The sequence below is a fragment of the Bufo gargarizans genome, chromosome 3 (genome assembly GCF_014858855.1).
Source record: "Bufo gargarizans isolate SCDJY-AF-19 chromosome 3, ASM1485885v1, whole genome shotgun sequence".
Classification (NCBI taxonomy): Eukaryota; Metazoa; Chordata; class Amphibia; order Anura; family Bufonidae; genus Bufo; species Bufo gargarizans.
In genome coordinates, this window is record NC_058082.1 from 409,686,733 (window position 1) to 409,711,345 (window position 24,613).

General features: G+C 42.4%; 1 protein-coding gene across 2 annotated transcripts in view; it reads right to left on the reverse strand.

The window, feature by feature from the left end:
* LOC122932627 (complement receptor type 1-like) overlaps positions 1–23,928 on the reverse strand; it is a 284,179-nt gene extending 260,251 nt beyond the window's left edge. For both annotated transcript variants that reach the window (XM_044287148.1, XM_044287147.1), the window contains exons 1-2: positions 23,753–23,928; positions 872–958 (exon numbers count right to left, since the gene is read on the reverse strand). In XM_044287148.1, the coding sequence (XP_044143083.1) occupies positions 872–947 (76 nt within the window). In that variant the 5' untranslated portion in view covers positions 948–958; positions 23,753–23,928. The remainder of the gene's footprint in view (positions 1–871; positions 959–23,752) is intronic.
* Between the last annotated feature and the right edge of the window lie 685 nt (positions 23,929–24,613).

A 24,613-nucleotide genomic window follows, 5' to 3' on the forward strand; every position in this document is an offset into this window, starting at 1 on the left:
CAATTGACCTTCTACTAAGCATTCCGTATTAAAGAATACTATTACTTTCCCTTATAACCATGTTATAAGGGAAAATAATACAGTGAATAGACTGTCACCTTAGCAACCATGCGTGAAAATCGCACCGCATCCGCACTTGCTTGCGGATGCTTGCGATTTTCATGCAGCCCCATTCACTTCTATGGGGCCTGCGTTGCGTGATAAATGCACAATATAGAGCATGCTGCGATTTTCATGCAATGCACAAGTGATGCGTGAAAATCACCGCTCATGTGCACAGCCCCATAGAAGTGAATGGGTCCGGATTCAGTGCGGGTGCAATGTGTTCACCTCACGCATTGCACCCGCGCGGAAATCTCGCCCGTGTGAACTCAGCCTAAAGGTAACCATACAAATTAGTCTAAAGTTGATCAAAATGACCAACCAAAACGTTCATTCATCAACTAAAATTTTGCAACGAACTGCCATTTTAGCTGATCACTCATAGGCCACCATTATCTGAAAATAAGTTACCTGGGGTAAAAATTCTCATCAAATAGTCAGAGAAAAAAACTTTGATTCAAAGAAAGCTTTGTGGATAAATGATCTTTCTGGTTTTATTTAACGTGCTTTAACGCCAATTTGAACAATTACAACGGGCCATTATGGACTAAACTGTGTCTAGCTGTGCCTGCAAAATCATCTATTCCACTCCTGTTTAACCATCAAACAACTTCTGTCTGTGTATGGCCACCTTAAGAGTACAGTGCATAAAAAGCTTGAAGATCCTTCAAAGTATTGAAAAATGTCTGCATACACATCCTCCCATGTACAAGCAACTCTTTGTCTGATTTAGCACTCCAGTTGAGTTGAATGGAAAAACACGACTTACCTCTACTACCAATAATTTGTGATAAGACGAGGAGAACTGTACAAATTCTTCTTACTGCACCCCACACAGGTGACATTTTAATGCAGTCTGGAAGGGAAAAAACAAGTAAAAAAAATAAATTGTATTTACTACTTCATCAGAATTCTGCACAAGGCAATCAATATTATTTAGAATAATATGAATTCATATTTCCTCTATTCAATAGAGCTTTTTCCTAAGCAATACTTTTCTGGAAGAAATTATTACCAAGCAGTTATTAACGTTGTTTGAGATTAGGAAAAATGTTGGGAGGAGCAGAATGTCAGTGCTGGAGAAGTAGCGATATAATGGCTATGATGTACAGCTTCTTTGGTTATTTTACCCCAGCCCTGCCCAAATCGTTCCCAATCTTGAACTAACCATTTAATGACACAGCTCATTTTTTAATTCCTTGTTATTAAAGGGTCTATTTCATGATTAATGTAAAAAATGAAATTCACACATTCTTGTTCTAACAAACTTTGAACCAGCCCTGTACTTTACATGGATCCAGAGATCTCGTAATTGCTCCTATAGCTCCGCTAGATTTATTCAAGCTGGCAGTTCAGGCAGTGTGCCCTTTCTCAGGGAGCAAGTGAATTTCAGTGAATAAGGCCTCATGCACACTGCCGTGTTTCACGGCCGTATGCGGGCCGTGGAACCGCGGCCTGGATCCCTGCTGAGAGCAGGAGCGCACGGCGTCACTGGTTGCTATGACGCCGTGCGCTCCCTGCTGCCGGCACAGTACAGTAATACACTGGTATAGATCATACCAGTGTATTACTGTATTGCGGCGGCAGCAGGGAGCGCACGGCGTCATAGCAACCAGTGACGCCGTGCGCTCCTGCTCTCAGCAGGGATCCAGGCCGCGGTTCCACGGCCCGCATACGGCCGTGAAACACGGCAGTGTGCATGAGGCCTAACTCAGCAGGTTATACAAAATTTTTAATTACTTGCAATTACAAAAGTATTCTGATCCATAATTTCATGGGACAACCCCTTTAATTATTTTGCTGTATGACCAAAGTAGAAAATAATCACACAACAAAAAATGATTCGCAAGAGTGCGAACAGACAATCAGATTGTTCAGTTCTGAAGGCCACATCACGATCCTGTTCCAGTTACAAAGGTATATGGGGGGACATGTTAGGTGGGGACTTCAAAGTAGTGTATATAGAGATGAGACATGTCAGAGTTAGGCCTCATGCACACGACCGTTGTTGTGTCCCGTGTCCGTTTTTCAGTTTTCCGTGATTTTCTGCGGACCCATTGACTTTCAATGTGTCCGTGGAAAATTTGGCTAATGCACCGTTTGTCATCCGTGTCCGTGATCCGTGTTTCCAGTCCGTGAAAAAAATATGACCTGTCCTATTTTTTTCACGGACAACGGTTCGCGGACCCATTCAAGTCAATGGGTCCGTGAAAAAACACAGAGGCATACAAGATTGTCATCTGCGTCCGCGTCCATTTTTTTCCTATCATTTGCATGGCAAACTTGACTTAGATTTTTTTTTACTTTCCTTCATGTCTGGTGATCCTCCAAAAATAAAGGAAGACACACGGAAACAAAAACGGAAACGGATCACGGAACAAAACCCTGTCGTGTGCATGAGGCCTTAACTGTATGGGGAGAGAAGAAAAATGTGATGCATAGCAAATATTTAACCTCTTCCTATAGCACAAAGTGGATGACGTCCATATATTGTTTAACCACTTCAGCCCCGCTAGGTGAAACGCCCTTCATGACCAGAGCACTTTTTACACTTCGGCACTACACTACTTTCACCGTTTATCGCTCGGTCATGCAACTTACCATACAAATGAATTTTACCTCCTTTTCTTCTCACTAATAGAGCTTTCATTTGGTGGTATTTCATTGCTGCTGGCATTTTTACTTTTTTTGTTATTAATCAAAATGTAACGATTTTTTTGTGAAAAAATGACATTTTTCACTTTCAGCTGTAAAATTTTGCAAAAAAAAACGACATCCATATATAAATTTTTCGCCAAATTTATTGTTCTACATGTCTTTGATAAAAAAAAAATGTTTGGGCAAAAAAAAAAATGGTTTGGGTAAAAGTTATAGCATTTACAAACTATGGTACAAAAATGTGAATTTCCGCTTTTTGAAACAGCTCTGACTTTCTGAGCACCTGTCATGATTCCTGAGGTTCTACAATGCCCAAACAGTAGAAAACCCCCACAAATGACCCCATTTCGGAAAGTAGACACCCTAAGGTATTCGCTGATGGGCATAGTGAGTTCATAGAACTTTTTATTTTTTGTCACAAGTTAGCGGAAAATGATGATGATTTTATTTTTTTTATTTTTTCTTACAAAGTCTCATATTCCACTAACTTGCGACAAAAAATAAAAAATTCTAGGAACTCACCATGCCCCTCACAGAATACCTTGGGGTGTCTTCTTTCCAAAATGGGGTCACTTGTGGGGTAGTTATACTGCCCTGGCAATTTAGGGGCCCAAATGTGTGAGAAGAACTTTGCAATCAAAATGTGTAAAAAATGACCGGTGAAATCCAAAAGGTGCACTTTGGAATATGTGCCCCTTTGCCCACCTTGGCAGCAAAAAAGTGTGACACATCTGGTATCGCCGTACTCAGGAGAAGTTGGGGAATGTGTTTTGGGGTGTCATTTTACATATACCCATGCTGGGTGAGAAAAATATCTTGGTCAAATGCCAACTTTGTATAAAAAAATGGGAAAAGTTGTCTTTTGCCAAGATATTTCTCTCATCCAGCATGGGTATATGTAAAATGACACCCCAAAACACATTCCCCAACTTCTCCTGAGTACGGCGATACCAGATGTGTCACACTTTTTTTCTGCCAAGGTGGGCAAAGGGGCACATATTCCAAAGTGCACCTTTCAGATTTTGCAGGCCATTTTTTACACATTTTGATTGCAAGGTACTTCTCACACATTTGGGCCCCTAAATTGCCAGGGCAGTATAACTACGCCACAAGTGACCCCATTTTGGAAAGAAGACACCCCAAGGTATTCCGTGAGGGGCATGGCGAGTTCCTAGAATTTTGTATTTTTTGTCACAAGTTAGCGGAAAATGATGATTTTTTTTTTTCTCTTTTTTCCTTACAAAGTCTCATATTCCACTAACTTGTGACAAAAAATTCTAAGAACTCGCCATGCCCCTCACGGAATACCTTGGGGTGTCTTCTTTCCAAAATGGGGTCACTTGTGGCGTAGTTATACTGCCCTCGCAATTTAGGGGCCCATATGTGTGAGAAGTACTTTGCAATCAAAATCTGTAAAAAATGACCGGTGAAATCCGAAAGGTGCACTTTGGAATATGTGCCCCTTTGCCCACCTTGGCATCAAAAAAGTGTCACACATCTGGTATCGCCGTACTCAGGAGAAGTTGGGGAATGTGTTTTGGGGTGTCATTTTACATATACCCATGCTGGGTGAGAGAAATATCTTGGCAAAAGACAACTTTTCCCATTTTTTTATACAAAGTTGGCATTTGACCAAGATATTTTTCTCACCCAGCATGGGTATATGTAAAATGACACCCCGAAACACATTCCCCAACTTCTCCTGAGTACGGCGATACCAGATGTGTCGCACTTTTTTGCTGCCAAGGTGGGCAAAGGGGCACATATTCCAAAGTGCACCTTTCGGATTTTGCAGGCCATTTTTTACACATTTTGATTGCAAGGTACTTCTCACACATTTGGGCCCCTAAATTGCCAGGGCAGTATAACTACGCCACAAGTGACCCCATTTTGGAAAGAAGACACCCCAAGGTATTCCGTGAGGGGCACTGCGAGTTCCTAGAATTTATTTATTTTTGTCACAAGTTAGCGGAAAATTATGATTTTTTTTTTTTCTCTTTTTTCCTTACAAAGTCTCATATTCCACTAACTTGCGACAAAAAATTAAAAATTCTAGGAACTCGCCATGCCCCTCACGGAATACCTTGGGGTGTCTTCTTTCCAAAATGGGGTCACTTGTGGGGTAGTTATACTGCCCTGGCAATTTAGGGGCCCAAATGTGTGAGAAGTACTTTGCAATCAAAATGTGTAAAAAATGGCCTGCGAAATCCGAAAGGTGCACTTTGGAATATGTGCCCCTTTGCCCACCTTGTCTGCAAAAAAGTGTCACACATCTGGTATCGCCGTACTCAGGAGAAGTTGGGGAATGTGTTTTGGGGTGTCATTTTACATATACCCATGCTGGGTGAAAGAAATATCCTGGCAAAAGACAACTTTTCCAATTTTTTTATACAAAGTTGGCATTTGATCAAGATGTTTATCTCACCCAGCATGGGTATATGTAAAATGACACCCCAAAACACATTCCCCAACTTCTCCTGAGTACGGCGATACCAGATGTGTGACACTTTTTTGCAGACAAGGTGGGCAAAGGGGCACATATTCCAAAGTGCACCTTTCGGATTTCGCAGGCCATTTTTTACACATTTTGATTGCAAAGTACTTCTCACACATTTGGGCCCCTAAATTGCCAGGGCAGTATAACTACCCCACAAGTGACCCCATTTTGGAAAGAAGACACCCCAAGGTATTCCGTGAGGGGCATGGCGAGTTCCTAGAATTTTTAATTTTTTGTCGCAAGTTAGTGGAATATGAGACTTTGTAAGGAAAAAAGAGAAAAAAAAAAAATCATAATTTTCCGCTAACTTGTGACAAAAATAAATAAATTCTAGGAACTCGCAGTGCCCCTCACGGAATACCTTGGGGTGTCTTCTTTCCAAAATGGGGTCACTTGTGGGGTAGTTATACTGCCCTGGCAATTTAGGGGCCCAAATGTGTGAGAAGTACTTTGCAATCAAAATGTGTAAAAAATGGCCTGCGAAATCCGAAAGGTGCACTTTGGAATATGTGCCCCTTTGCCCACCTTGTCTGCAAAAAAGTGTCACACATCTGGTATCGCCGTACTCAGGAGAAGTTGGGGAATGTGTTTTGGGGTGTCATTTTACATATACCCATGCTGGGTGAAAGAAATATCCTGGCAAAAGACAACTTTTCCAATTTTTTTATACAAAGTTGGCATTTGATCAAGATGTTTATCTCACCCAGCATGGGTATATGTAAAATGACACCCCAAAACACATTCCCCAGCTTCTCCTGAGTACGGCGATACCAGATGTGTGACACTTTTTTGCAGCCTAGATGCGCAAAGGTGCCCAAATTCCTTTTAGGAGGGCATTTTTAGACATTTGGATCCCAGACTTCTTCTCATGCTTTAGGGCCCCTAAAAAGCCAGGGCAGTATAAATACCCCACATGTGACCCCACTTTGGAAAGAAGACACCCCAAGGTATCCAATGAGGGGCCTGGCAAGTTCATAGAAATTATTTTTTTTTGCATAAGTTAGCGGAAATTGATTTTTTTTTTTTTTCTCACAAAGTCTCACTTTCCGCTAACTTAGGACAAAAATTTAAATCTTTCATGGACTCAATATGCCCCTCAGCAAATACCTTGGGGTGTCTTCTTTCCAAAATGGGGTCAGTTGTGGGGTGTTTGTACTGCCCTGGCATTTGAGGGTCTCCGCAATCATTACATGTATGGCCAGCATTAGGAGTTTCTGCTATTCTCCTTATATTGAGCATACAGGTAATGAGATTTTTTTTTCCGTTCAGCCTCTGGGCTGAAAAAAAAAATGAACGGCACAGATTTCTTCATTCGCATCGATCAATGTGGATGAAAAAATCTCTGCCAAAAAAAAAAAATGGAGGGGAAAGGCGTCTGCCAGGACATAGGAGCTCCGCCCTACATCCATACCCACTTAGCTCGTATGCCCTGGCAAACCAGATTTCTCCATTCACATCAATCGATGTGGATGAATAAATCATTGCCGGGATTTTTTTTATTTTTTTTTTCTTTATATATATATATACAAAGTGTTTGCCAAAGCATAGGAACGCCGCCTCCTCCTCAGCTCGTATGCCTCGGCAAACATATCTGTTACTGCAGAGGAGAAAATCCCATCTTGCAGCGCCGCATACACCGACTTGCGTGTAATCTGACAGCAGCGCAATGCTTCTGTCAGAATGCACATCGGTGCTGCCGCTAGTCAATCGGTTGGTCCACCTGGAAGGTAAAAAAAGAAAAAAAAAAAAAAATGAAAAAACCAGGCCGCAACGCAATAATTTTATTAACTTTGCAACAGAACATATAAACTTTAACTTTTTTAACTGAACATTAACGTGTTTGCTTACTGGTGTGGCGAAGTGCGTTATGCACTTTGTCCCATGTGAAAGGAGACGTTTGCAGCAGCAGTGAGTGAATGGGCCCTAATAGCCCTGTGTGCCTGTCCTGGTGAGATGATCCCTATGCTAATAGTGTACCTGTGAGTGGTACTTCCGGAAACACTCTCCAAAGCATAGGGCAGGGTGGTCCGGACAGTCAGGACAGAAATAGCGGGTGTCACGCCTTATTCCACTCCTGCTACAGACACGACATCTTTTTCGGGGTGACTGTTGGGTTGAGGTACCAGGAACGACATTGGGGAAATGTCGCTCGTGTAGACGGCTAACTACACTGGTGGTTGGGGCCACGGAACCTCCTGGATACAGGAGGATCTCGATGATCTCTTCCTGAAATTTGAGGAAGGATCCAGTTCTCCCAGCCTTACTGTAGAGAACAAAACTATTGTACAGAGCCAATTGAATTAAATATACAGACACCTTCTTATACCAGCGTCTGGTGCGTCGGGAAACTAAATACGGAGACAACATCTGGTCATTGAAGTCCACCCCTCCCATGTGGAGGTTATAGTCGTGGACTGAGAGGGGCTTTTCAATGACACGGGTTGCTCGCTCAATTTGTATTGTCGTGTCTGCGTGAATGGAGGAGAGCATGTAAACGTCACGCTTGTCTCTCCATTTCACCGCGAGCAGTTCTTCGTTACACAGTGCGGCCCTCTGCCCCCTTGCAAGACGGGTGGTAACGAGCCGTTGGGGGAAGCCCGCGCGACTAGTTCGCGCGGTACCACAGGCGCCAATCCGTTCTAGAAACAAATGCCTAAAGAGGGCCACACTTGTGTAAAAATTGTCCACATAAAGATGGTACCCCTTGCCGAATAAGGGTGACATCAAGTCCCAAACTGTCTTCCCACTGCTCCCCAGGTAGTCAGGGCAACCGACCGGCTCCAGGGTCTGATCTTTTCCCTCATAGACACGAAATTTGTGGGTATAGCCTGTGGCCCTTTCACAGAGCTTCAGAGCTTATACAATTTGACCCCATACCGGGCGCGCTTGCTTGGGATGTATTGTTTGAAGCCAAGGCGCCCGGTAAAATGTATCAGGGACTCGTCTATGCAGATGTTTTGCTCTGGGGTATAAATATCTGCAAATTTCTGGTTGAAATGGCCTATGAGGGGCCGAATTTTGTGGAGCCGGTCAAAAGCAGGGTGGCCCCTGGGACGGGAGGCGGTGTTGTCACTAAAGTGCAGGAACCACAGGATGGCCTCAAAACGTGCCCTGGACATGGCAGCAGAGAACATGGGCATGTGATGAATCGGGTTCGTGGACCAATATGACCGCAATTCATGCTTTTTTGTCAGGCCCATGTTGAGGAGGAGGCCCAGAAAAGTTTTAAGTTCGGAAACTTGGACTGGTTTCCACCGGAAAGGCTGGGCATAAAAGCTTCCCGGGTTAGCGGTGATAAATTGTGTGGCATACCTGTTTGTTTCGGCCACAACTATGTCTAAAAGCTCCGCAGTCAAGAACAGCTCAAAAAATCCCAGGGCCGAACCGATCTGAGCTGTCTCAACCCGAACTCCAGACTGGGCAGTGAAAGGGAAAACTACAGGTGCGGCTGAAGTTGGGGACTGCCAATCAGGGTTTGCCAGCACCTCTGGGATTCTAGGGGCTCTACGGGCACGTCTTTGCGGTGGCTGCGACGGGGTCACTACTGCACGTGCCACCGTACCAGCTTCAACTGCCCTTCTGGTGCTCGCTACTTCACCAGGTTGTACGGCAGTGCTGGTACTAGGTCCAGGGAGGGCTGGGCTGCTGGTGTATGCCTCACCACGTAATCCGACAGCACCAGCCCCACTCTGCTGCTCTTGAAGCGGATCCTGCGCAACCTGCGGTCTAGCGACACGGGGCCGGGTACGCCTGGTGGTATCAGGGACCTCAGCCTCCTCGTCCGAACTTTGGGTCAGAGAGCCACTGCTTTCTACAGGTTCGTATTCTGGATTCATCAGATGAGGGTTCCCACTCCTCATCTGACTGGGTCAGAAGCCTGTAGGCCTCTTCAGAAGAATACCCCCTGTTAGACATGTGGGCAACTAAATTTAGGGGTATTCCCTGAGACTACCCAAGAAAAAAAAAGCAAGCCTGTCTTACAAAGGGGAGGCAAGCGAAGTACCGGAGGCCGCTGCGGTTGATAAAAAATATCAAAACTGATTTTTTTATCGCCGCAGTGCGTGTAAAGTGAATGTGCAGTGATCAAAAAAAAATTTTTTTTTGTCACTGCGGTGGGGCGGGTGTGGGCGAACGCACGTGTGGGCGACCGATCATGCCTGATCGGGCAAACACTGCGTTTTGGGTGGAGGGCGAACTAAAGTGACACTAGTACTATTATAGATCTGACCGTGATCAGTTTTGATCACTTCCAGATACTATAAAAGTACAAATGCTGATTAGCGATACGCTAATCAGCGAATAACGGACTGCGGTGCGGTGGGCTGGGCGCTAACTGATCGCTAACTACCTAACCAAGGGACATAAACTATACCTAAAACCTAACGGTCAATAACAGTGAAAAAAAAAAGTGACAGTTTGCACTGATCACTTTTTTCTTTTCACTTGTGATTGACAGGGGTGATCAAAGGGGTGATCAAAGGGTTAATTGGGGTTCAGGGGGGTGATCAGGGGCTATAGTGTAGTGTTTGGTGTACTCACTGTGAAGCCTGCTCCTCTGCTGGATCCAACCGACGAAAAGAACCAGCAGAGGAGCAGGCAGCCATATATCAGATCATATTTACTAATATGATCTGATATCTGGCACTTTGATTGGCTTTTTTAAAAATCAGCAACCTGCCAGCCAATGATCACGGCTGGCAGGTTGCTGACGAAATAGTCCTGTGCGAAATGCCGGCGCGAACTGCGCATGCGCGCGCGCATATTCGCGTCATCTCGCGTCTCGCGAGATGACGCGTATATGCGTGACTGTGCGCAGCGCTGCCACCTCCGGACCGCACATCTGCGTTAGGCGGTCCGGAGGTGGTTAATAAGTTGTTGTATCTCTGTCTCAGCAGTTCTCTGGACAGTCTTGCACACTGTGACAGAAAATCTTGGCGTTTGATTTTTCTATGCTTTTGTTTTATAATGTACTAAAACTTCCTCTCTCTGCGCAAACGCTTCCTAATAAAATGTATATTTCCTTTCTCTATACAGATGTTTCCCATTTCTGTACACTGCTTCCTGTAGGAATGTGACCGGTAAGTTTTCCAGGATATTTTTACCAACCCAGGCATGTCAAACACAGATATTGAATATCCTTTCAACCAATATGTAATATGGTAGGTTTCCTAAGGCCGGAAATCCTGACGCTTAAGACCAAAGAAGCTCCCAAATTCCTTGAATACAAGAAAATAAAACTTGAATTATGGCTTTTGAAGTATATCTTCTGGTCTATGGATTCATACAGCCTCTCAATATTGGATGGACTGGAGACATACCATCATTAGCATCTCTACGTTACCTGGGAAAGCAGTACCGTTAGCCTTCTTTAATTTCATTAACATCTCTTTGACAACTGGCAAGAAGTACAGTTTGGCCTTTTGTCTGCACGTAACTTTAATTGTGCCCCCCACCCCTGTCTACTACATCCTGTAGATAATAAGTTCTCATCTGTACAGCGTCCCACTAGTGTATGTGGGCACTGCAAAAGCTTATTATGTCATATGTAATGTCATGCTGTATTTCATTCATGTGTGTAATCCCTGTTACCAGGCTGTCAGGTGCACTACACACATTCCACCACTAGATGGGGATAACACTAGCATGCATATATTAATATATATATATATATATATATATATATATTTGGTACAGGCCTAGTTAGTTGGAGTTAGAGTGTGGTAGTTGAAGGAGATGGAGTGAGGAGCAAGGGGGAAGGAGAGGTCCCCTCTTCTCTCAGCTCTCTCTTGGGCTCCACGGCCCAGAGGAACCAATTCGTGGTCTCATTATCAAGCCAGGAAAATAGGCAGAGGTGAAGTCTGTATTCTACCATCTACTCTTCAGGAGAGTCAAGTGGATTTTACTAAGTTTATTGTGGAAAGACAAAGGAAGGACTTAGCCATTATGCTAGGCTCCAGGCGCCTTTGTAATAAGGTGAAGGTTTATTAGCTTCCGGCAGCCTCACCGTTACTTCAAGGACAGATCGGACATCTGTTGCATCACTTGTGTGTAGAAAACAAAGGGCCAGATTTATCATTAGCTCAGGTCAGAATAATGGAGTAAAAAAGTCCCCAAAAAAGTCCCAAACGCTAAAATTGCGCACAAATTTGCCAGTTTTCTGAAAGTGGGCGTGTTTTCTTATGTAAATGAATCTCTAGACAGATTTACTATTGGGACTATTTAAAAAGTCGCAAAAAAGTCGCAATTTCACTCCAGTGAGGACAATGCTTATCTTATGAGACTTTTTAATAGAACATGCGACTTTTTCATAAAAACGTGCGACTTTTGTAAAGCTGCTTACTGACGAATAAACTGCTACCGTCAAACCACATTTATTACAGTCTTAAAGGGCCGATCATAAATCTGACTTGGCTAAAAAGTTATCGTTTGAAAAAATGATCATTCCCTATAATCAAAAGAGTCCAGCATAAACAAATAAAAAACAATACCTTTCTTTTGTCTGTAGGCTAAACAGTTGCAGAGATATGAGTTTTTATTCATATGCAAATTAGATGTTCGAGCACAAGGAGGCAAACTATGTAGATTCCTGTATTGATTACTAATAAAATGTAGTCTGGTTATTATCTAAGGCTACATTCTTATTTTTTTTTTATAGCCATTTTGCAACCATTTTTGCACCTGTTGTCTTTCTTTTTCTTTAGACCCTAACCTAGAGTATACCTAATGTCCCTCATAGTGGCCTCCAGCAGTAATAATGTCCCCCAGAGTGGCCCCCCAGGGGTAATTATGTGCCATCCACAGTGCCCATATTGCCATCCAGTGCCCCCATTGCATCCACAGTGAAACAGTGCCTCCACATTTCCATCCACAGTGCCCACATTGCCATCCAGTGCCCCTAGTGCGATCCACAATGTTCCCTTTGCCATCCACATTGTTCCTATTGCCATTCACAGTGTCTCTGATGCCATCCAGTGCCTCCTTTGCCATCCATTGCCCCCATTACTGTCCACAGTTTTCCCATTGTCATCCACAGTGCCCCCAGGTGCCATCCACAGTGACCACATTGCCATCCAGTGCCCCTAGTGTCATCCACAGTGCCACCCACAGTGTCCCCATAGCCATCCACAGTGTTCCCATTGCCATCCGGATGCGGACCCATTCATACAGTCATGTGAATGAGCCCTAAGGCTGGGTTCACATCTGCATTGTGAACTCAGGAACTGAAACCTATCACTCTACACGCAACATTTTCTGTCCGGCCGAAAACCAGCATATATGCCAGAAAGCAGCCAGATTACCGCCGGATGCCATTACTGTAAATGGGGATTTGGCAGTGCACAGTTGTCTCCGGAACAGAATAAGAAAAAAATCACAGCTGTGTTTCTCATTTATTTCGGAAAAGTAAGTAATGCGGCAATATGTGTAAACATTTTTGGCTCGCAGGCCTTCATCAGTCACTAAAGACATAGAAAAGAACGGCACAAAATTGGACCAAAAATGAGTATAAATGAAAAATAATGAAGTCGTAATACAAATGACAGAGCCTTACCCCCCAAAGGAAAGAATAGAGAATATGAAATACAAAATCTCATGTAATATACCAGGTCTAACCATTTCCTTCAGTGAAGGATATGCATATGGTATATGCATTTCTGAACTTGACTATTATTTTGTTGTATGATTACACTAATCAGTGGATACTTTGTATTTCAGGCCCCATGACCTTTACTAAGACCCGGTGCCGCATAAGGTTATCCTTTGATCACTTCCCCTCTTCTTCCATCTCATCTCACATTTCTTCTCCCTTATATTTATTTATATTTTTCGCTTCATTTTATTTTTCACCTATTTTCTCTTATTCTCTCATTTCTATTACATCCTGTCATTTTTTTGGGATTAACATATTGTCTTATCCTATAGTATCCGGCCATTCTATCTCCCCGCTCCCCTGTTTCCTCCCCTTCTCTAAGTTTGCGCTTCATCCCCACACATCTTCCTGCCCTTGGAGCGCAACTTCCGGCCTCCGTGAGTTTCAGACCCTGATCTACATCCGGTGGTTGGAACGCACCGCGTCCTGTGTTCGACACGTGCTTCCTGGCCACCGTTTACAGCTGGGGACTCCCACTCCTCCTATTTAAGAGGACCCAGCTCACTTTCTCTTGTGCACCATTACCTTCCTGGCGCCAAATAGTGCCTGAACTTCAGCTGTGCGCCACTCTTCTACATTTTCTTCATTTTCTACCTAACTGAGGCACAGGTAAGTCCCTATTGGTATATACTGGACCCCTGTTCCAGGTTGTATATTTGTGACCTATGTGCTTATTTAATATCTGTTACCTATGTACTTATTGCAAATATGACCAATATACATATGCACACCTTAATAAAATTTATATCAGACATCCGGATCCCCTAATCACAGACGTTATGGCCACCTGAGTGAAGCCTGAAGAACTCTAGAGGTCTGAAGATCTCTTCTCTTCATAACGGACGAGACAGAGGATTTATGTCATTTATTTTATTTCAGTTTTGTATTATTTCAGTCATTGTATTACGTTTTCATAACTTTTCGTTTATACTCATTTTTGGCCCGCATTACTTACTTGTATTGCCGCATTACTTACTTTTCCGAAATAAATGAGAAACACAGTTCGAGCAAAGAAAACATTTTTGCTGTGATTTATTCTTATTCATAACCGGGGTGGGAACCCTATACACAGCGAACATCATACAGGGAGCAACAAAGTTCACTATTTCCGGAACAGAATGCCGGAGTTCACAGCGCAGATGTGAACCCAGTCTTGACTGCGTGTTGAGTTGGGGGAGGGAGTTGTTGCTGTTAGACACATTGCTGTTGGGGGTTATGGATAATCTGTTGCTAGTGCACCTGTAGTTATTTATATTATGTACTGTTAACCTTTTAAGGACCAAGCCAGTATTTTTGCTCTTTTTTTTCCCTTTCTGCCCTACATGAGCCATAACTTTTTTACTTTTCCGTTGCCCTAGTTTTGATAAATATCCCTCCGTGACATTTTGTAGCACAACAGTTCGATTTTAACTATTGAATCACAGCTGTAGACCAGAAGATTTCATTCATTTGTTCTGCAGCTGTATTTTAAGGCTACGTCTTCACGGCGACATTTGTCGCGCGACATTATGTTGCACCAATGTCGCGCAACAATTTTTATAATGGCAGTCTATGGTGTCGCACTGCAACATGCTGCAACTGCAACGCAACATTCGATGTTGCATGTTGCAGTGCGACACTATAGACTGCCATTATATAAATTGTCGTGCAACATTGGTGCAACAAAATGTTGCGCTACAAATGTTGCAGTGTAGTTGTGCCCTATCTGACAAATGTCGTTGTGTAGACGTAGCCTAATAGTTAAAATCCATCAGTTGTGCTACAAAAAGCCTCAAAGCAATGCTAAATTTATATAGTTTCTATTATATTTTATTACTTTAAAAAACATATACAATATATATCACTGAGCAAAGATATATTACTAACACAATGCACAAGGTAAACATAGTATCAAATCACATATTTATTATCAGGTCAGTCTGAAGAAAACATACAGTACAAAAATAGATAAAAGAAGCACACCTACGACACTAAGGAGGAATCCCCCTCTAAATGTAAAAGTCTGCAACATCTAACAGTGGACAATAGCATATAACATGCATTAAATTAATCTAACCAACTCCTCAGGCACAAAGTAAATAATGCAGTGTCCTACCACAAAAGTGGGTTTTAGGTCCATTTCCTATATGTAAGGTGCTAAAAGGTCAAAACATTTTGTGTACCGTATATATATATATATATATATATATATATATTTATTTATATATAGGTTTGTGTGCCCTGAGCAAGTAATGGTTAACAGGTCTTAGCAACCAGTTGCTAGATGGGGCTGGGCACGTCTCTCCAAAGGGAGGAATTAAAGGGGTTCTCCGGGAAAACAAAAAATGAAAATACTGAAAAAACATGTTATTATAAATAAACTCTTAAATATAGTTAACCCCTTCAGGACAGAGCCTATTTTTTATATATTTTTTTTAAATCTGGCATGTCACTTTATGTGGTAATAACTTTGGTTGGAATGCTTTTACTTATCCAAGCGATTCTCAGATTTTGTTTTCTCATAACACAATGTACTTTATGTAAATTTGAGTCAATATGTTTTAACTTTTATTTATAAAAAGAAAATCCAAAATGTATTAAAATTTTGGGAAAATTCACTATTTTCTATATTTGAATTTCTCTGCTTTTAAGATGGACGGTGATACCTCATAAAGTAGTTATTAATTAACATTGACCATATGTCTACTTTATGTTTGCATAATTTTGTGAATGTCATTTTATTTTTAGAACGTTAGAAGGCTTGGATTTTTAAAAGCAAATTTTTAAGGAAATTTCCAAAATCCACTTTTTAAGGACCAATTGAGTTTTGAAGTTACTTTGTAGGGCTTACGTAGTAGAAACCACCATAAATGACCCCATTTAAGAAACTGCACCCCTCAAGTTATTTAAAACTCATTTTACAAATGTGGTTAACCCTTTATGTCATGAGATGTAGAGGAAAATGAAGGTGAGATTTCAAAATTTCACTTTTTTTGCAGATTTTACATTTTAATATATATTTTTTTCCTGTAAGGCAGAAAGGGTTAACAGCCAAACAGGCCTCAATATATATTACCCTTATTCTTAATTTTACAAAAACACCTCATGTGTGGTCATAAACTGCTCTATGGGCATAAGGCATAGCAGTAATCAAAGCAAAAGGTGGCTACTTTGAAGAACCTAGAATATGACATATTTTCAGTTGTTTCACACTTTTTTGTTATGTATATAATTCCACATGTGTTAATTCATAGTTTTGATGCCTTAAGAGTGAATCTACAATTTTCATAGTCATGAAAATAAAGAAAACTCTTTGAATGAGAAGGTGTGTCCAAACTTTTGGTCTGTACTGTATATATAATATACATGTGTATATGTGTCATATACAGTAAAGACCAAAAGTTTGGACACACCTTCTCATTCAAAGAGTTTTCTTTATTTTCATGACTATGAAAATTGTAGATTCACACTGAAGGCATCAAAAGTATGAATTAACACATGTGGAATTATATACATAACAAAAAAGTGTGAAACAACTGAAAATATGTCATATTCTAGGTTCTTCAAAGTAGCCACCTTTTGCTTTGATTACTGCTTTGCACACGCTTGGCATTCCTGCACTGTATACACAGCGTATACAGTAACTTTTTCTGCCCACTGGGTGAACCTTCTGACGGCCATCAAGCATGTAACCCGTGGCACCCGTGTGGAATTGGTGTTACCGCCATGGATTGCATGCAGGCCCGCCTCTTCTTCTCCTCCTACTCCATCCTCTGTCTCCTCCTCAGCTGATTCCTCCTTTTCTACTGCTACCGCCTCTTCCACTGCACCCCCCAAGCTTCCCAGAACCTATTCGATGTGCCAGGTGAGACATTGCCATGCTGTTCTCCTGCTGTTGTGCCTGGAAGCTAAGAGCCACACCGGTCCTGCACTGCGTTCAGCTCTGCAGTCACAGGCCGATCGGAGGCTAGTTGGTAAAGTTGTGTGCAACAACGGTCTTAATCTGCTGAGCATGCTGAAACAGGGCAAAATGACACATGTGGCGTGCATGGCACACGTTCTGAACTTAGTCGCGCAGCGATTCATTGCCAAATACCCTGGGGTCTAGGATATCTTGCGGCAGGCCAGGAAAATCTCTGGCCATTTTAAAATATCTTACACGGCCATGGCTCGCTTTGCTGACGTTCAGCGGCGACACCACTTGCCCATCGAACGTCTGATTTATGACTGCCCGACGGCTGGAACTCCACCTTGTATATGCTTGATAGGCTGCTCCAGCAGAAACGTGCCGTTGATGACTACCTGTACGAACTCTGCAGCAGGACAGGTTCTGGGGAGCTTGGTTTCTTTTCACCGTGCCAGTGGCGCCTCAAGCGTGACGCATGCACACGTCTGCGACCATTTGATGACATCACCAAACTGGTCAGTCGCAACCAGGGCGCCATCAGTGACATCTTACCTTACGCAGATTTAAACTTTTTGGGGATCCCTGGTGTTGTACATGGCTGGGGGGAGGAGACCGAGGACGACATTCTCCTGGGCGATAAGCAGGATCCAAGGCGCTCCACCACTTCCAATTTAGTGCAAATGGGTGCCTTCATGCTCCAGTGTTTGAAGAGGGACCCCCGTATAAAAAGCATAAAGGTCAAGGACCTGTACTGGGTGGCAACGTACTTATTCCCCGGTACAAACACAAAATGGCAAACATGTTACCAGCATCACAGAGGGCTGTCAGAATGCAGCATTTCCAGTCTTGCTGCGAGAGATGTTGCATTCTGTTGTTGCGGGCACTGGCAGAGGAATATCCACCCACAGCGAAACAGGTGCGGGTACTAATCCTACCACTCCTGCAAAAAGACGGCGATTTGAAGATGTGTTGGTCATTTCGTATATGAGATCATTCTTGCAGCCAACCCATCAACAGCCGCCCTCCGGATCCAGCCTCATGGAACGCCTAGACCAACAGGTGTCCGACTACATTTGGTTAATGGCCGATGTTGATGCTCTGAGAAGCAAGGAACCCCTTGAATACTGGGTATGCAGGCTTAACCTGTGGCCAGAGCTGGCACAATTTGCCATGGAACTCTTGGCTTGCCCCTTATAGAGTATTCTGTCTGAAAGGACGTTCAGCGCAGCAGGGGGAATCGTGACCGATAAGCGCACTCGCCTAGCTCACAACAGTGTGGACTACCTCACATTTTAAAAATTTAATGAGTTATGGATCTCGGAGGAATTCAACATCTGTAATGACCACATGTAATTGAATTTCCTCATGCCAGCCCACACATATATACCACCACCCAGAGCAAAGAATGGTTCTTGCCTTATGTATATACAGTGATATAAAAGGCCTTTTATGTCAGGTGAATGCCTCATTTTTGGGGCCTGTACTGGGCGACAGGTCAACTACATATTTATCCTGTGACTGCCTAATGCACCACCAGCCACAGAATCTAAAGTTCTTTGCTGTCAGGTGAATGCCTATTGCTTAATTTTTAGGACCTATACTGGCCTAATGCACCTCTAGCCACAGAATCCAAAGTTCTTTGCTGTCTGGGGAATGCCTATTGGCTAATTTTTTGGGCCTGTACTGGCTGACAGTAACATATTTATCCTGTGACCGCCTAATGTACCTCTAGCCACAGAATCCAAAGTTCTTTGCTGTCAGGTGAATGCCTGTTGCCTAATTTTTGGGGCCTGTACTGGCTGACAGTTACATATTTATCCTGTGACCACTTAATGTACCTCCAGCCACAGAATCCAAAGTTTTTGCTGTCAGGTGAATGCCTATTGCTTAATTTTTGGGGCCTGTACTGGCCAACAGTTACATTTTTATCCTGTGACCGCCTAATGTACAGATGTAGTATCGCTTTAGCTCATAATTTTCGCATATCGTTACTTAGTAAGCGCGAGTTCTCCTACTTCACTCTGAACTGTAACTGCAATACACAACAAGGCCAATAGATGGCAGTGTTACAAGGACCTAATGACACTACACTACACCTGCTTAGCTTGTATTGTGCAATGTTAAATCAATAGCCGATTTCATATAAAACGCAAATGTCACTTTAATTAAAATAGATATACCATACAAGCATCACAAAATCCTAAAAAAGTATAAAAATGAACAGAATAACCATATAAACAAATCACTACACCCGCTTTCTGTGCAATACAATTGTGTCTTATATGGGACTGAAATATTAGGTGGCAATAACCAGATTTAGTGATACTTGTATGGTATATGTATTTTAATTAAAGTGACATTTGCGTTTTATAGAAAGCCGGCCATTGATTTAACAACGCGCTCCGATTATTTAGTCTCTGCAGACTAACCAATCGGAGCGCTTTAGTGTACAAAATAGCCGGCATGACTGCCACTGTCGTAAAGTGTCCTCTTTAGATTTAACTTGTGTTAAAGTATCTTTATTGAAGAAAGATTGTCTATCCATATCGCGTGCTTTAGTCTATCACAGTTGATGGATATGTTTTATTTAGAAATTGATCTTTCATTTTTTTGGCCTCTTCTTCAAATATTACATTTTTGGTACAATTTCTTTTAATCCAAATGAATTGCCCTAATGGGATGTTGAGAAGCCACCTAGGTGGGTGGCAGCTAGTGTACAAGATGAAACTATTTTTAGTCACTGGTTTGTGATAAGTATTACACACCAAGTTCTCATTATCTATCGTAATCTGTAGATCCAAGAATTCTATTGATGTGTTGATAATGTTAGATGAAAACTGTAAATTATAAGTATTTGTATTAATATCTATCAAACATTTTTGTAGATCCTCCGCATCTTTCTGCTCAATAGATCCTGCCCATTCACACACTGGAAATGTCAATCCAACATTGGAACATATTATCACTAGAGATGAGCGAATCGAATCCCCGGTTCGAATCCAGCCGGTCAGCGTGATGATGTTATACGTCACCATGTCAGCCGGCGTAATGCTGTAATCTCGTGCTGCACGGGATTTCAGCGAAGATCTTCATGCAAGATGGCGGCGGCCAGCCCATCGCGAGCAAATGGAGGCGGTAAGTTTAATTCTTTTTTTTTTTTATTATTAATTTTACACTCAGATGCCACGATCATGTATGAACGTGGCATCTGAGGGGTACAATGATGGGGGCAGTGCTATCGCAGCTCCCTGTCATTGTACCTGCTACTTACAAAAAAATGCGCTTTGTGACGAAGAAATTCGCCACAAAGCAAATTTTTTTATTTTATTCGGCTAATCAGCCGAATCGAGCTTTCAAGAAATTCTCTCATCTCTAATTATCACATGTGGTGGTCTTGCCCTAATGTATATCCCTTTTGGGTTGAAGTGATCAAGACAATTAACAACCTGTGCTACATATGGCTACATTGTCAGAGATCTTCCTGCTGTCGCTTCTGACTGAAACCATACCAACTACCACAAAACGAATTCTACGTTCTATCAAAGCAGCTGCCAGAGTTCTACTGCCCACCTCATGAAACTCGACTGAAAGTCAACCAGATTTACCGACTAGAAGAGATTTCTTATTGGGGATTCAGAAGCCATAATAAATTTAGTAAGGTCTGGCTGCCCTGGTCTACATTTAGAGGTTTTGTACAGGAAGATCCAGGTGGTGTATCCATATTATACTTATTGTTGCCAATTCTTTCCTCCGTTACTATTACTGGATACTATGACACTAAGGGCTCATTCACACGAACGTATTTTGCGTTCTGTATATGGGCCGTTTTCTGCGTTCTGCATACAGTCCGTATACGGAACCATTCATTTCAATGGGTCTGCAAAAGATGCGGACAGCGCTCTGTGTGCTGTCCGCATCCGTTGCTCTGTTCAGTGGCCAAACAAAAAATTATGAGTCCTGTCCTATTGTTGTCCGCTTTGTGGACAAGACTAGGCATTTCTATAACGGGCCTCCTGTTCTGTTCCGCAAAAAACGTCATGGTCGTGTGAACGAGCCCTAAGGCTACTTTCACAGTAATGTTTTTACTGGATGTGGCAGGGTTCAGCAAAAACACTTCCGTTACTGATAATACAACCATCTGCATCCGTTATAAACATATATATATTTAACATTGCCAAGACGGATCCGTCATGAACTCCATTGAAATTCAATTAGGGACGGATCAATTTTCTATTTTCTATTGTGGCAGAATGTGTCTTGCTCCGCATCCCAGGTCGGAAAGCAAACTTTAATATGTTGCAGTTTGCTGTCCGGTATGGGAACACAACTAAACGCAAAGGAATGAATTTTGGAGCATTTTGTTCAGTTTTATCCCGATTGACAATGAATAGGAACAAAACTAAAGCGTTTTTTTTTTTCGGTATAGAGCCCCTATGACGGATCTCAATACCGGAAAACTAAAACTCAAGTGTGAAAGTAGCCTAACTTTGACTCATACCCCTCTTCACTCCTCGCCTGCTACTTCACCTGACTTCTCATATCACTCCTGCCTCCCCTCCCTCCCTTACCCAGTTTAACTATTACTATTTTAGGCCTCATGCACAGTTTTTGTGGTCCGCAAATCAAGGATACGCAAGATACGAGCCATGTGCGTTCCTTCCCTTTGTTAGAAAAGCCTATTCTTGTCTGCAAAACGGACAAGAATAGGACATGTTCTGCTTCTTGGACTTGTATTGCTCCTTGGGTGTTTCTTTATCATGGCAAATGTACAATTCAGATTCAGAATATATTCTATTGTCTATATATTTCTAATAAAAAAGAAAGGTTAAAAGAAAAGGAAATTTAGAGGCTCCGTAGCTAAACTGTTCAGGAGATTCAATTCTTCTGGTACCTGGGCAAACTTAAAAAGGCAGAATCCGGATATGCCCACTATACTACATCCTGCCGTGGAAATCTGTAGTACCATTAAGAAGACCCCCTACATGAATGCAGATTTCAAAATGCAAATTTGATGCAGTTCTACCGAAGATCTCTCCCTTCCATTGAAGAGTGAAATCACCTTAAAGGGAACCTATCACCGGGATTTTGTGTATAGACCTGTAGAGCACATCCGCAATATCCATTCCCCATAGCTCTGTGTGCTTTTATTGTGTAAAAAAAACAACAATTTGATTCATATGCAAATTAATCTGAGAAGTGTCCTGTACTTGAGATGAGTCAGGAACAGGACTCATCTCAGGTTCATTTGCATATGTATCAAATCGGTGCACACAAACGTATTTTTTGTCCGATTATTATTATTTTTTTTTGCCTGTATGTGGAACCATTCATTTCAATGGGGATGCAAAACCCCCCCGAAATGACTCCATGTGCATTCCATGTCTATATGTCCTCATGGCTGTTGAACATGTTCTATTATTGTTCGCATTACGGACAAGGATAGGACTGTTCTATTAGTGGATGGCCATTCCATTCTGCAAAATGCAGAATTCTGTGTTTTGCGGATCCGCAATTTGCAGACTGCAAAGCACCCAACGGCCGTGTGCATGAGCCCTAGAGAGGATTTTTTACCCCTTGGGACCTTTTCTACAGACCACGTTTTTTAGCACAGATGCATGCTTTATTTTGTCCGTGTTCACGGATCCATTACTCCCATTATAGTCTATGGGTCCGTAAATACCATGGATGCAACACGGATGCCACCCGTGTTTCATGGATCATTAGGAAAAGATGCTTTGAAAATTATTTCTCAGCTAGGCAGGATCAGGGAAACACGGATGACACAGGGACAGCAAAAAACGGACACACGGACTCACCACCTTTTCACAGATTTAAGCATAGACACAGACGTATGAATGAGGCTATAGTGTATAAGAACATTTGGCAAGAAAATAAAGGATGAAACAAACATCAGAGCGGTTCTGCGTAGACCTGGCCAATTAATTAATCTGTTAGTAGTTCTTTTGGTTCAGGCTCAATGAAAAGTAGATGTGTGACAGAAAATTCTGTCCTGTTAGGCTTCCATCACACACAGATTTAGGGCTTGTTCACACGAAGCACTACAAATTGCGGATCCACAAAACACAGATGGCGCCCGTGTGCCTTCCGCAATTTGCAGAATGGAACAGGAGGCCCATTATAGAAATGCCTATTCTTGTCCGCAAAATGGATAAGAATAGGGTAGGACTCATAATCTTTGCGGGGCCACGGAACGGAGCAACGGATGCAGACAGCACACAGAGTGCTGTCCGCATCTATTGCGGACCCATTGAAATGAATGATTCCGTATACAAACCAGAATGCAGAAAACAGCCCGTATGCGTAACGCTAAATATGTTCATGTGAACGAGCCCTTACTATGACTTTTCTAGAGCTACAAAAAAACATGACAACTGCTTGGGTGTTTTTGCATAACGCATATGTTTTGTATAGTGTTTTGTCTTAAGAAATGTGTAACTGTTTCTTTCCCTATAGGGTTTTAAAAAAACAACTGGAGAAAATGCCATTGCTGCAGTTTTGAAAAATACTCCATAGACAAAAACAAATGCACTACTGGTCCCGGAGCTGGTGTTTTTTTTAAACAAAAAAATGCACCAATAAAAGCAAAAGTGCAGTAAAATGCCACAAAACTATGTGTGAATCCACCCTCAAGGAGCCCCAGTATTAAAAATTTGCACCATTCTTTGTTGGTTTAGGACCTCCGAAATCCCATATTAGACCAATAACCATTTCCAAATAACTGACATGAAACTAAACTCTTGTCTATTCCAGACATTTGTACCAAAATCCATTATCACGCCAGTATAAGAAATTGTATTAGAGCCAGTTACCCTAACACAGTATCTAAGTCATCACACAGCACAATACACTGCTAGCGGTACCGTTATCTGAAATGAGAACCGCACAGATACGGCTATCTCCTCTATACAGACACATATGGTGACAGTTCTACGTATTGTACCTGTATTCCCTCAGCAGCCAGCCTCTCTCCGCCCGGCGTGCTACAACTGGACTGATCTTCACAGTGCAGCAACTCATTTAGTTCACTTTCTTGACTAAGATTAGTCAGTCAAGGAGGAAAGCAAGTGGGGGAGGGGGGGTAGAGATATAGCAGCTTCAGAAGGATCGCTCACTAGCTTTTCACATCCTACTGCTGGAAAAGGAAAGGAGAAACACAAGCAAGAATCGAAACCTAGTTTTACACTAGTGTTATTAGATGGGGCGGCTCGCGGTAACATCAAATGTGCTTTCAAGCGTTTTTCAAATCAGCTACTGAAAGAAAAACTGTACCAATTTTTAAACTGTGTGCACAATGTGGATCTTTTTACATTACATTTTCAGCAAATGGCATTTATCATGTAGAGAAAGTTAATACAAGGCACTTACTAATGTATTGTTATTATCCATATTGCCTCCTTTGCTGTCTGGATTCAGTTTTCCATCACATTATACACTGCTTCAAACCAGGTGTTTTGCAACCACCCAGCAATCCATCAGCAGTGGTCGTGCATGTTGGGGTCGGCGGGTGTTTCAGGTAGCATCCGACCATGCAGCATCCAGAGAGCTCTGGCAGGCTATTCATTACCGGAACAACCTGCCGGATCTCTTTTACCGCTACTGTGAAACTAGCCTTATGGGCTCATGCACACGAACGTGTGTGGCCCGTATGGCAGCATTTGAATGGGTCAGTAATCCATGAGATACACAACGGTTAGGAGCGGAGGCACGGAGCAGAAGCCCGCGGAAGCACTACAGAGTACTTCTGTGGGATTTTGGTCCATACTTCAGCACCGCAAAAAAATTTAACATATTCAATTTTTTT